We start from the raw sequence: 13005 nt of genomic DNA, 5'->3' as shown, positions 1-13005 counted from the left end.
CCCATGCTGACCAGCGCTCAAAGGGACGGAGTATCTTCTTTCCAGGTCCCTTTGTTAACAGCGATGCGATGGTGTAGTAAAACATTCCGGGGCAGGTCGTCCGCGTTTCTCATCATGGCTTCAAACCATTGCTGGCCAACAACCGTCTCAAGAGGGCGAGGTACCCCTTGTCAAAAAAGGGGATTCAAGCTTCGGGATGCGATTCAACTGTGAATGCTTAGCCGAGCTATTGAAACTATTTTCGAAACAAGTCAAAGGGAGCAGATGCCCAAGAGTTTGTCTGATCTTCGAAGTTACAGGGAATGAAGTCGGTCGATTCAGGGGCTTGCTGACTAGCAACCCGTTCGCTAGTTAGTTGGCGATGTCTCCTCACCTTTTGATATTACGAAGCCACAGATTATTTGCATTGCTGAAAAGACATTAGACGGTATAAACGGAGTGGAATCTGATTGCAGGAGATATCCTGGTTTCGTCAACCCCAAGTCGCACACCTAGATCGGATGCCCTAGTTCCAGTTTCGAGAAGTATACTTCTCAAGTATGCTCTTAGAAATGAATACTTCAAATATAGAGGATGGGTTGATATACCTTGGGGTATGGAATTGCTCCCAATGGGGGAGGCTAGCATGACAACAAGGTGGCTCTCTTCGCTTGGGAGTTTTAGCATCGATAAACCTCCAAACATCTCATGGAATGTAGAAACCAATGCGCGTGCATGTTTGCTACTTATCCGGAAGCCCGAGTCTCATGCTTGCGAGACAATCCCACCGACATGAATATGGACATTATGAGAGCTGACTTCCCAAAGCTCCCGGTTACGATCATGGTGACCGTACCGAAGATCAGCTTGAGTGGGCGACAGTGCGTTTTATATCCCGAATATATGCTTATCCATGGCTATTTCTGCTAGCTTTGTTCATCCCTATAATTGAGAGCTCACAACAATGTTAAAGACGTTACCGATATCCACTGCTGCACCATTTTAGAAAAACTTAGTGAAATTGGCTTCTGGGAATAGTGATGGAGCTGCTTCTGCGCCTAATATCTCCCCTCCCGATATCACGCCTGAGCGTCTGCTAGTTCTTATCCATATTCAATATCCTCAAAGTACCAAACGGCCAATCCTCTTCTAGCAACGGACGTGGCTTGGTGTGCCATAGTCAAATAAAAGGTCGAGAGAACTGATGGAGAGCAAAAGAATAATCAACAAATTGTTTGAGCGGCAAACGGTATACGGGACTTTTGGTGTCGGAGGGGTAAAGTACTGAAGGTGATGCAGAAAGATGGATGAGAAGCAGAGTTGCTCGCTTTATGAACCAGAACACGACTCAAGTGTGTTGACTTTATGCTTGCATCATCTAGTTGTCTCATCAGTAGGTCGATACTGGCAAGGGCCAATGCGGCTACGGTCCGCAAACTGTACGGCACGGTCCGGCGATATTCCCAGGCCAGCGGAGACAACCAGTGCAACGAACAGATGTTATTTGTATCCATTAAGCTCCGCTTGATCGCTTGGTAAAGGTGACAGTGATACCCTTGAAGTAGCGATTCTGGCTTTGGTCGCGAAGTTAAAAGTATCATGAATCGGTTGCGTCGGCGACCAGCCTTGACGCAATGAGGTGTTGTACAGCGGAACTGTACTCCGTAGTAGAGATCAAAGCTGGGGGCCTGTTGCCATCAAAAGCACCCATTTCTACCCCTGACCCCACGGATGTTATCGAGTTGGATAGCAAGGGGGCTGAGGAGAGGCCGAGTATTCGAATCTTTTTTACGCCCCAAGGGTATTTCAACTGGAATCGGTGGCACGCTCAGCTGGACAGGAATACGCCAGGAAACAATCGTCGAAGGAGATTATAGAGCCACTTCTTCCACCGAAATATTTGTATCTGTTTTCTGGCATTTTTCGTCGTCCACAACCATGCCCATACGAAGTGCCCAGCCCCTGCGCCCTGTTTCACGAATCAGTTCTTCCGCGAGCTTCAGTCGTCTCTCATAGGATTTTGGTTCGCCGTCCAATTTTATTATCCTGCCGTGCATTTGCAGGCTATCTGTCCTTGAGTTAACGACTGCTAACAGTCCCACAGAGATAATCAGTAGAGCCAAAATGAGAATCTTAGCCAGTTGGCTGGCATTGCTTGCCAGCGCCGCATCCAGGTACACGATGACGGTGGCTACGGCGGAAATCCAGTTTTCCGCAAGCTGCGGATCTCGCATCCACTGCCCGGCCGTAACAGCTTTCAGGTCGTCAACCGCACCCCTCAGTCGTACCCAACGATCTTGACTGAGAAGAATCAGTAGATCTCCCGACCTTCCCTCTTCTTTGACGCCAAACCAACCGGGCACGCTGCGGCGATGAATAACGAGGATATTGATGAATCGAGCGACAACGAGCAGTAGAATTACAGAGAGTCCCCACCAGTCTCGAGATAAGGCGAGAACGATAATCACGCCCACCGCCAGGGTCACGGCGGTGAAGTAGAGAATGGCGGATATCGTATCAGTAAATTGTCCCAGTCCGAGGAACTTGTACCACTTGTTTCCCGCGGGGTTTAGGGAGACCCAGAGAGGTGTCAAGTGGCCGCTACGACTGACTTTTTGCAAGAAAAAGACGGTGGCTGGATTCTCAACCCGGAAGACGTAGTCGTCCGTCAACGAGCCGCACACCGGGTACTCCCCGCCATTCAGGCTGGTTGCCATTTGCTGTCGATGAATTCCGGGACAGACGACCAATGCATCGAGCAACTGTGACCTGCCCATCAAAGCAGTACGCTCTTGAAGAGTTGCGATATCGGCTAGCGCCACGAGCCCGGCAGCGTCGAGGGACAAATTGGGCAGTTCGGGGAAAGACAGAAGCTTTAGAGGTGCCTATTGCGGAATGAGTATCAGTACAGTCAGGCGCCAGGAGCTGTGAGGGTTCCTTTACCATCTTTAGATGTGAAACAGTTATTTTATTTGGGCTGAACAGAAGACAAGCGAAGCCGGCCACAAACACAAACGAAAGAAAATCCAAGAATACCATGTTGCCAATTGCGCTAACTAGTTGTTCTTTGCCTAGTTATATAATATATGATGTCTTTGGGCGTCGGGCGATGATCCCAGGGGATGATGTCTAGCTCACCAAGTCAACCAGGATGGGTAGGAATAAAACCAATGATACGTCTGGAACCAACAGCCTCAGCCTCCAGGAAAGGAACGGAAAAGCCACAGAGAACCACCTACAAGAAGAAGATTGGGGGGCTGAGCCTGACTGAACCAATACCCTCCAGGGAAGAATGCACTCAAGCCAACATATGCAAAGAACGGATTGGTTGAATCTGCCGTCTGGCGCAGCCTGCCCTTGTCGAATTTGCACTCGGGAACCTGTCGGTCACAGCGGGGCTCAGATGAGGCTGCAGACGGGAAATATGGATTCAATCTCTCCCTTCATGACTCTGTTCTGATTCCATCAGCTCAAGTACAGAGTAGCATTTCCACAATAGTTAACCATAAGTGGTTGACGACTACTGAAGTGACCTGGCTCGATCTCTTGCTTTCAGTCTTTCGATTTATCCCTTTTACTTGAATCCACAAATGCGGCTTCTAAACCCACGGGATCTCACATTTGAAGAGTTCCCGCTCAGCGAAAAAGTGGACTATGCTATCTTCTCTCACACCTGGTACTCGAAACCCCGCAAGGAAGTCCTGTACCGTGAAATCAAGAACAAGTTTTCCGGAAGGGTAGTCGTCGGTCGAGATGGCTTAGTGAAGCCTGGCATGAGTGATATCCCTTTTGAGCTCAAGAAGGTGGTGTATTGTTGTATGCAAGCAATAAGAGATAAAGTACAATGGGTCTGGATTGATACCTGCTGTCTTAATAAAGACTCGACAGCGGAAGTCAGCGAGGCGATCAATGCCATGTTTTCTTGGTATCGGAATGCCAAACATTGTTATGTTTATCTTTCTGACGTCTGCCTATCGACTTTCCGCCAGTCATTCAGGAAGAGCAAGTGGTTTAAACGCGGGTGGACTTTGCAAGAATTAGTCGCGCCTCACAACGTCTATTTTTACGACCATGATTGGTACGAGCTCGGCTCGAAGATGACGCTCAATCGCCTGATCTCCGCTACTACGAGGATTGACGCGGAGACGCTGATGTGCCAGCGAAGCCTGGCGGAATCAAGTATCGCGAGACGGATGTCCTGGGCATCGGACAGGAAGACAACTAAACCAGAAGATATAGCCTATTGCCTCCTCGGGGTTTTCGGTGTCAATATGCCATTGCTGTATGGCGAGGGCGGCGAGAAGGCGTTTATCAGGCTACAGGAGGAGATCATGAGAAGGTCAGAGGACCATACAATATTTGCATGGACGAGCCAATGCGAACACCGTGGGAACAACCAAAACTGTAATCGGAACCAAATCTGTGAAGAGCAGGGCCAAAAGCCTCGTGGACCCCTCGCCCGAAGCCCATCGGAATTCGCAGACTCCGCAGACTTTGAGCCGATTCTTGTTTCAAACGATATGGGCCCACCGTATATCATGACGAATCGGGGCCTGCGGATCTGCCTTCCTCTAGTTCCAGATGAGAATACCTTTATAGCCAGGCTCAACTGCCGAGAGAAGGAGGGCCTACATGTAGCTATCAGGCTTCGGGAGTTAACCTTTGAGCCAGGAAAGTATTATCGAATCGACTCAAACGGGCTATTGGGTGTGGATGGTGGTCCAGCAGAGGGACAGGAAATCTACCTGACGCAAGACCATGCAACCAACAACAACCACTTTTGCCTCAATACGAATCTAACCGATGAGGGCTTCCATTTTGCTTTGAAGCCCGAGGGGAGGTGGAAAGAGGAGCTGAACCTTCTTAAGTTGCCCGTCGGCACAGAACACCAGACGAGGGTCTCACTACTGATCGCCAGCGAGCAGTCCAAATCTAGAGACGGTTTGCATTCTGTTTAGATTCCCCCCAGACGACAACATTAATCCGGCCTGTGACCTTTTTGAATTGCTCCTAATGCCAGTTTAAATGTGAATGATTACCACCTGAAACCTGGTGTTACATATTGCGACTTTAAGCTTGGACAAAGGACAATTGAAGTTCGTGTCATACCGGGTGACCCTGTGAACAAACTGATGGTGACATGCAGGACCTATAGCATAAGTACAAATCTATTCGTTAAGCCTCCATCTCCTTTGAGACCTTCATGCCCCCACGTCACTGTTTTTGACCTTCATAGACAGGAACTTCATAGACTACAGCAGCTACATCAATCTATGAATTCTATGCGTGACTTACGGTGAATAGCAAAGTGCTTTTATGTACATATATAACTACTCCATACATATTGCTCATGATACTAGGCAGATTTGAACTCGCACTAGAAAGGGCAGTGACCAGTCAAAAGAACTGGCCAAACTTATTAAGCAGCTTGAGCAGGACAGGAGACCCTATTTTTCATTCTATGGTCATATGTGCTTGATACTCTTTTTGCACTGGTATAAATTATACCCATTGATCCTCACAGTCAATCGGGAAGGGGCAGAAACCAAAAAAACCAAAAAACATACAACAGCCAGCCGGCAAGTGGCTTGAGCACAGCCAATTCCTTAGTGGGTGTCTGCCTAGGTGAGTTGGAAGTGACACCACTGGATTGCTCACTCTCTTGTTGCTTGATGATGAGGCAGTGTGGGTGCTGTTGGGTGATGGTGCTAGATGAAGAGCCGCAGCAGCAGAGAAAGTTGCGTAATGGCAATACGGAGTACTGCGCTAGTAACAAACGTCAACTTCAGTTGTGGAGACGATCAGATAACATTCCTTGGCAGATCAGATAACTCCGTACTCCGTACTCTAAGCGTCGAAGCTCAAGAAAATTCGAAACCAAAAGACATTCCTTCTACTCATCGGTCCGCTCTGAGGTTGCCCGAGCACGACGGGACTTCGCCACTTCCTGGAAGCCAGGAAGGCGTGCATAGGCGGTGGTCAACAAGGACCACAGAGCTCCCCGCAACCAGCATCCTTTCAACTACTCCAAAACACTCTCCACCAACTGCTCCAGGTCCTCACGGTTGAAGACAATATCGCGTTCTCCATTGTCGGTCGGGTCCCGCAAAAAAAGCTCCGGGAAATGGATCACCAGTGCGGCACTGGCAGAATAACCATGAGCACTCTTGGTTACAATTGCCTCTTGTGTCTTAATGGGATGAGGATGTGCTCCCTCACGTAATTTCCACACCTCAAGGTGGACACGGTGATTCCGAAATATTGTTAGGGTGGCCACCACTCTCACTTCCCCCTGGGATTCAGTCAACCACCAGCTCGCATCGTTCCGTAATTTCGTTGCCGACTCCGAATACCCAACCTCAAGAACCAGGCTGGGCCATTTGTCTGATCGGGCGGCTGGGAGTGTTCGTGGTAAATAGGACACGTCAGGGCCTTTTCCGCGTGTGGCTCCTTGCACTTCTGCCGTTCCACAAGGTTTTAGATTGAGGGAAAAATCCGGTCTCATCTCGTCTAGTTTGAGGAAAACAAATCTTTGAAAGATGCTAGCAGCAACTTCATGCTCACGAGAAGGCATGACAATTATAAGGCAATGGTCTGTGAAATCTTTGATGTGCCCAAGATGTTTTTTGTTGGAGAAGTTGCGTATTGCATCTGGAGCCATATTCTTGAACACAACATATTGGTCCATGTTATGTTGTTTACCAACACTGTCAATGTGTTCAATGGCAGGAGCGATTGAGAGATGCCGTTGAAGAAGCTCCTCAACGTCCTCTGCGTCGAGACCTTCGGCATCATATTCACTGCTTCCCGGAGGCAGGGCTTCAATCATCTGCCTGACTTCATCCTCATCATCTTGACCCAATAAAAAGTTTGGCAAATCCATTTATGTGTGATGAGGAAGTTAGGATGAACAACCGCATATTTAAAAAGAGGGAGGCAGATGGCAGCCAGGTGAGGAAAATCTTCTGTGTGTAGTCGTAGCCTCGAACGAGTCCTTAAAGACCGTTCGGATTCCATAGTAACGTTCTCAGGCGTCCGAGAGGGATCCGAGATTATATAAGCAGATCACACTTATCTTGGCGCCAATACAGTCACGTGTCGTATCACAGCCGCTAAGCTATAAATGGAGTAGCGCCATCTGATTAGGGTTTTGCAGGCTTCAAAACCCTTGGCCTCAGCTTGCCACTTTACATTTCCAGCATCAACGTCCATCAACGCAACAGTTGCTTACCCTGAGCAGTTGAACAACATGGCCTGGCGAAATCAAGGAATAACTGGATCCAACAACATCCCTCTGGGTCGTCGCCGATTTGGAGGTGATGATTCCCAAGGTGATAGAAGTGAAACCGTAACCCCTGATGCCGGGGTCAAGCGTGGGAGAAGCCCTGTTCGAGGTGAGTACCCTCTTGTCGTCGTGTGCATTTCAGTCAGTGATGCTAATATATCATTTTTGCAGCTGATCCTCCTGTCGATGGGATTAAAAAACGAAAGAAGCGGAACAGATGGGGAGATGCCCAAGAAAACAAAGCGGCAGGCCTGATGGGTCTTCCGACTTTGATAATGGCAAATATGACCAACGAACAGTTAGAAGCTTACACTTTGCATCTTCGTATCGAGGAAATCAGTCAAAAGCTGCGTATCAACGACGTTGTACCTGCGGATGGCGATAGGTGAGTAATCCCTTTGAGCAGTCTTCCGTTTCTCCTTAGCAGCTAACACTCTTTCCAGGTCTCCATCGCCAGCTCCACAGTACGATAACTTTGGCAGACGTGTCAACACCAGGGAAAACCGTTACCGAAAACGTTTGGAAGACGAGCGACATAAGCTTATTGAGAAAGCCATGAAAGTCATTCCTAACTATCATCCGCCATCTGATTACAGGCGTCCAACTAAGACACAGGAGAAGGTCTACGTCCCTGTGAACGATTATCCAGAAATTAACTTCAGTATGATTACTAACCCTCTAACTCCTAACCGTTCTTTCGCAATCATCTCGCTTTATTGTTCTTTTTCAAGAGCTCGAGTCTCTACTCGAGCTGTTTCCATATATGTTTCATTTCTTAGTTGTTTCAGTTTCTACTAACCCTGCGTGACAATATCAATTTGATGGTTTTGAATACTAACACTGAGCCCACCTCCGTTTTAAAGTTGGCTTACTTATCGGACCTCGAGGCAATACCCTAAAGAAAATGGAGACAGAGTCGGGAGCTAAGATTGCCATTCGCGGCAAAGGATCTGTGAAGGAAGGCAAAGGTCGTTCTGACGCGGCTCACACTAGCAACCAGGAAGAAGACCTTCATTGTTTAATCATGGCAGATACCGAAGAAAAGGTGAACAAGGCGAAGAAATTGATCCACAATGTTATTGAGACAGTGAGTTTCAGCCCCATTTTCTTTCATTTCTTCTGACTTGGACTAACAAATTGATGCTAGGCCGCGTCCATCCCGGAGGGCCAAAATGAACTCAAACGGAACCAACTTCGTGAACTTGCCGCCCTTAACGGAACGCTGCGTGATGATGAGAATCAGGCATGTCAGAACTGTAAGTTGCCTTCGCATTCTCATTTTCAATTGCCCTAATGATATTTTCACAGGTGGTCAAATCGGACATCGCAATACGATTGTCCTGAGCAGCGCAACTTTCACAGCCAACATCATTTGTCGAGTTTGTGGAAATGCTGGGGCATATGGCGAAAGACTGCCCTGATCGTCAGCGGGGGACAGACTGGCGTAACCACGGTCCCAGCGTCCGTAAAGGCCTGGGAGATGCGGTCGACCGGGAGATGGAGGTAAGTCCACTTGCCATCGGTTAGTTAAGGGACCATTCTAATTTTGATACAGCAACTTATGCAAGAATTGTCGGGTGGTGCTTCGGGAACTGGCGAAGCACCTCGACGTATCGAAGCTGGCCCTGGTGGGTACGATCAGGGAAATAACTACGGCGGCGAACAACGCGATTTGAAACCATGGCAGCGAGGGCCTACCGGTGGTCCTGCGCCTTGGCAACGACGGGACGACCGTCGAGACGACCAGGGACATCGCGATCAAGGTGCGGCACCACCGTGGGCTGGCCGTGGCGACCGAACCGATCGAAGCAACGATTCTTACGGATACGGATCGCACGGTGCTGGGTATGGTGCCGCGCCTGGTGCAACTGCCCCGTGGCAACCAACAACAACAGGCACCTCCCCCCCCCGGGTGGGCAAGCAGCGTATGGATATAGCGGTTACTCTTCGTTCCCTGCCCAGGCTATGGGTGCACCTCCAGGACTTAGGGTGCCCCACCGCCGCCTCCTGGCATGGGAACTATGTACTCCGGATACCCAGGAGCCAATCCGCCCCCTCCGCCACCCCCGGCTGATGGCCCACCACCACCTGTAAGCCTCCTTTCTTCCCAATCCTTATCATTAAGCCTATAACTAACCATTGATATTTAGCCCCCAAGCGATCAACCTCCACCTCCACCACCTGCGTGATCAGCTCGTTTTTTCGAAGCCTGTTCATAGCATCCCGTTTGCAACAACAACAACAACAATACGTTTCTTGTTACGAGATACCAACGTATTGTAAAAGAAAAGAAAGGAAAGGAAAACAAATCAAGTGTCTGGAGAACTAACTGTTTCTAGGATTACTTGCTGTACTAATTTTGCGCTAATTCCAGGTGTTCTTGTATCATGTACTTGAGACTTGTTTTAAGGATTTCAAAGTTGCATTGATTTACTAATTGAATAATACATCGGTATCATTTGATTTCGGGTTACCTTGTAGTCATTAGGAGCGTCTGGATTATTCTCAAATGGCACAATCGTACTCGACCGGGAGCAGCACCGGGGCCAAGCCGCGATGTAGGTTATAATTCAAGCTACTCTGTACAGTGCTATCTGATCATCTTCGACACCCAAAAAGTCCATTAGCTTTTGACCGACGAGGCTCGTTTGAAAGATGTCAATGTATGGAGTAGCCTCAGCCCATGGTCCACTCCTGTGCATTACGTGGTCCTTTTACTTCCCTCTCGCTGCATGTTCGTTGCATGAATTGTATTGGCACTTACATTGCGACTTGCTTTGTATCGGAACTGCTGGCCAATATCCTTCTGTCCGTATTCTGCTATTCCGACGAGATAAATAATGATCGCGATGTTGATTCAGCGCGGCTCTTTGGGCGCCTGTGGCTTGTCGCTCAAAGTGTATTACTAATGATAACCAGCCACTGAGAGGCGGTGGCAGGGCGGTATGACGTCAACGGGGCCCTCTGGGTGGTCGCTTCGGATTTGAGTAATTCCGGCGTGGTTGAGTTCAAAATTGCATTCCGAAAACACACCAGACAGCCAGAGGGGACGGAGAGGAACTGCTGGAGAGGCATTCTTTTCCTTTTCTTCCATATTGTATATATGTACGACTGGACATAGCCCGTTTCCCCTTTGTCGCTACTTTTTTTTGCGCTTCTCCTTCACCTTGCTGACCCCAAAATGGTCGACAACGGACATTCCAAAGCCGCCAGCATCCATTCTACAGCCCCATCGCATCGGATGCCATGGCCGTCTCACAGCAAAGGCTCGCTCCCCTCAGTACGTGCATACTCTCCGCATTCCCATCGCCAATCGCGCGATGCCGGTCGGCCAGACTCGAGGCGATCGGCAATTGCTCCCTCGCCCGGGGTAGCGCTGGACACGACTGGAAACACCAGTGACAAATGGTGGAAGATTCGCTTCTTCCAGGGAATGAAGAATGATATCAGGAGAAGGGCTCCTTACTATTGGAGTGATTGGAAGGATGCATGGGACTATCGAGTGGTGCCGGCGACGATCTATATGTATTTTGCAAAGTATGACCCGGACAATACACGATTTTTCTATTTCCCTCCTCTATGTCCTATGTGTTCATTTCTTCCCTATGTGCTCCCTGACTTGCTTCCTGCTCGTTATTTTCCCTTGCTCTGATATGCCTGCCTTTCTTCTGCTTGGCAAGGTCACCTTCCAAACGTCACAGACTCCTTGCAGGCTGGCCCTTTTGCTAGACTGAACCTGCGCGGCACCATGGTTCAAATCAAAAGAGCAGAAGCCAAAACCACCATCACCAGCAGCTTGCCACCGGGATTTGATAGAAGACTTACCATAACGACAGTATTCTACCCGCTCTTGCGTTCTCGTTAGACATGTTTGAGAAAACGCACGAGAGCTATGGAGTCAACGAGGTCCTCCTTGCTTCTGTTCTGGGTGCAGTGGTTTTCTCGCTCTTTGCTGCTCAACCGCTCGTCATTGTCGGTGTGACCGGTAATATTTGAACCCCGTTTTGCCCAGGTTGCCAGATTATTCGGTTATTGAGACATTTCTAACGGGTGTAGGTCCTATAACCGTATTCAATTACACTGTATATGATATCGTAACACCAAAAGGCACAAACTACCTAGCTTTTATGGGCTGGATCGGAATGTATGTTTCCTTAAGTGGCGAGCTAATTACTTCCCTCCCTCTGGCATATCGGCTGACAGTGCTTCAGCTGGTCTCTCATAATGCACTGGGTCCTCGCAATCACCAATTCCTGCAATGGTCTAACCTACGTAACCCGATTTTCTTGCGATATTTTCGGGTTCTACGTAGCATTTATCTACCTTCAAAAAGGGATTCAGGTTCTAACCAGGCAATGGGGGATGGCTGGCGAGACGTCGGCGTATCTCTCAATCATGGTTGCACTCCTAGTCCTTATGAGTGGTTTTATTTGCGGCTGGGTTGGCAATAGCCATTTTTTTAAGCGGCCTGTTCGCAAATTCATCGAGGACTACGGCACGCCACTCACGATTATCTTCTTCACGGGATTCGTTCATATTGGCCATATGAGGAACGTTCCAGTGGAAACTCTGCCTACGACGAAAGCATTCTTCCCAACATTAGACCGTGGTTGGCTGGTACACTTTTGGGATATTGATATTGGCGACATCTTCCTGGCGATTCCGTTTGCCGTACTGCTAACAATTCTCTTTTACTTTGACCATAATGGTGCTCATCCCATTCATCTATTGTGTTGTTTTAGAACTAACCTGTCTTCTAGTATCGTCCCTGATAGCCCAAGGCACCGAGTTTCCACTCCGTAAACCGGGCTGGCTTCCACTGGGATATCTTCCTACTTGGTTTGACCACCGGTATCGGCGGGATTATGGGGAATTCCTTTTTCCCAACGGACTTATACCCCAAGCGCCTTTCCACACCGCTTCACTCTGCGTCACTCGTCAGATTGCAGATGACGATGAGGTCAACAAGGGGAAATCTGTCCGTATCAATGACCATGTTGTCGAACAGCGAGTTAGCAATCTCGCGCAGGGCCTTTTGACCCTTGGAACCATGACTGGGCCTCTGTTGGTGGTTCTGAACCTCATCCCGCAGGCAGTTATGGCTGGCCTATTCTTTATCATGGGCGTCCAAGCCCTGCTCGCGAACGGTGTAACGCAAAAGCTCCTGTTTCTGGCACAGGATAAGGAACTAACTTCGTCCTCGGACCCGCTCAACAGGATTGAACGCAGGCTTGCCATTTGGGTGTTTGTCGGGGATCGCGCTGATTTGCTTTGGCGCAACTTTCGCAATCACTCAGACCATTGCTGCTATTGGGTTTCCGGTTTTTATTCTCCTTCTTATCCCTATCCGGACATTCTGGCTTCCACGGTGGTTCACGGAATTGGAATTATCGATCCTAGATGGGCCCACTGCGAGCCCTTTTACTATGGAGAGTGTTGGCGGGACACATGGTCACAACCCGGATGAGCATGCGAATAACTCGGGTTTGATGGAGCGTGTGCCGGGATCGAGAGCGCAAGTTCTTCAGCGAGAACGAGTGCGCGTGAGATGGCTCGAGAGAGGAGAGCGACGAACTTGAGACGCGCGAGACCATGAGAGGCCAGCCCCTGATGTACCGATTGTCCATCGATATAAGTGTACCACGTCTCCCCAATGACTCCAGCTGGATTTGAGCAATGGGAGATTTTAGGGATTGAAGCGACGAGAAGCTTCAAATGTACTCGGTGATGCGATCGTAGAC

At 49.0% G+C, this 13005-nt stretch overlaps 5 protein-coding genes across 5 annotated transcripts; 3 read left to right on the top strand and 2 right to left on the bottom strand.

Annotated features, from left to right (window-relative positions):
- Positions 1-1850: 1850 nt before the first annotated feature.
- UREG_07515 (uncharacterized protein) lies at positions 1851-3018 on the bottom strand (the record flags this gene model as incomplete). Its single annotated transcript, XM_002582696.1, has 2 exons — positions 1851-2864; positions 3016-3018. 2 exons carry the CDS (start codon positions 3016-3018, stop codon positions 1851-1853), a joined length of 1017 nt encoding a protein of 338 aa, XP_002582742.1.
- Positions 3019-3569: 551 nt separating this feature from the next.
- Positions 3570-4937, top strand: UREG_07514 (uncharacterized protein; the record flags this gene model as incomplete). Its single annotated transcript, XM_002582695.1, has 1 exon — positions 3570-4937. The coding sequence occupies one exon, from the start codon at positions 3570-3572 to the stop codon at positions 4935-4937; it is 1368 nt and encodes a 455-aa protein (XP_002582741.1).
- A 1064-nt stretch (positions 4938-6001) lies between these two features.
- UREG_07513 (uncharacterized protein) lies at positions 6002-6862 on the bottom strand (the record flags this gene model as incomplete). The annotated part of the gene is made up of 1 exon (XM_002582694.1): positions 6002-6862. One exon carries the CDS (start codon positions 6860-6862, stop codon positions 6002-6004), a length of 861 nt encoding a protein of 286 aa, XP_002582740.1.
- A 366-nt stretch (positions 6863-7228) lies between these two features.
- Positions 7229-9453, top strand: UREG_07512 (uncharacterized protein; the record flags this gene model as incomplete). Its single annotated transcript, XM_002582693.1, has 9 exons — positions 7229-7373; positions 7436-7649; positions 7708-7925; positions 8128-8351; positions 8412-8520; positions 8613-8767; positions 8820-9176; positions 9253-9354; positions 9415-9453. 9 exons carry the CDS (start codon positions 7229-7231, stop codon positions 9451-9453), a joined length of 1563 nt encoding a protein of 520 aa, XP_002582739.1.
- Positions 9454-10445: 992 nt separating this feature from the next.
- Positions 10446-12843, top strand: UREG_07511 (uncharacterized protein; the record flags this gene model as incomplete). The annotated part of the gene is made up of 6 exons (XM_002582692.1): positions 10446-10801; positions 11101-11249; positions 11321-11408; positions 11476-11972; positions 12025-12506; positions 12562-12843. 6 exons carry the CDS (start codon positions 10446-10448, stop codon positions 12841-12843), a joined length of 1854 nt encoding a protein of 617 aa, XP_002582738.1.
- Between the last annotated feature and the right edge of the window lie 162 nt (positions 12844-13005).

This window comes from Uncinocarpus reesii, genomic scaffold, assembly GCF_000003515.1.
Source record: "Uncinocarpus reesii 1704 scaffold_5 genomic scaffold, whole genome shotgun sequence".
NCBI lineage: Eukaryota > Fungi > Ascomycota > Eurotiomycetes > Onygenales > Onygenaceae > Uncinocarpus > Uncinocarpus reesii.
Note: the sequence above shows the minus strand (reverse complement) of the source record. Positions and strands in the feature narration are given on the sequence as shown.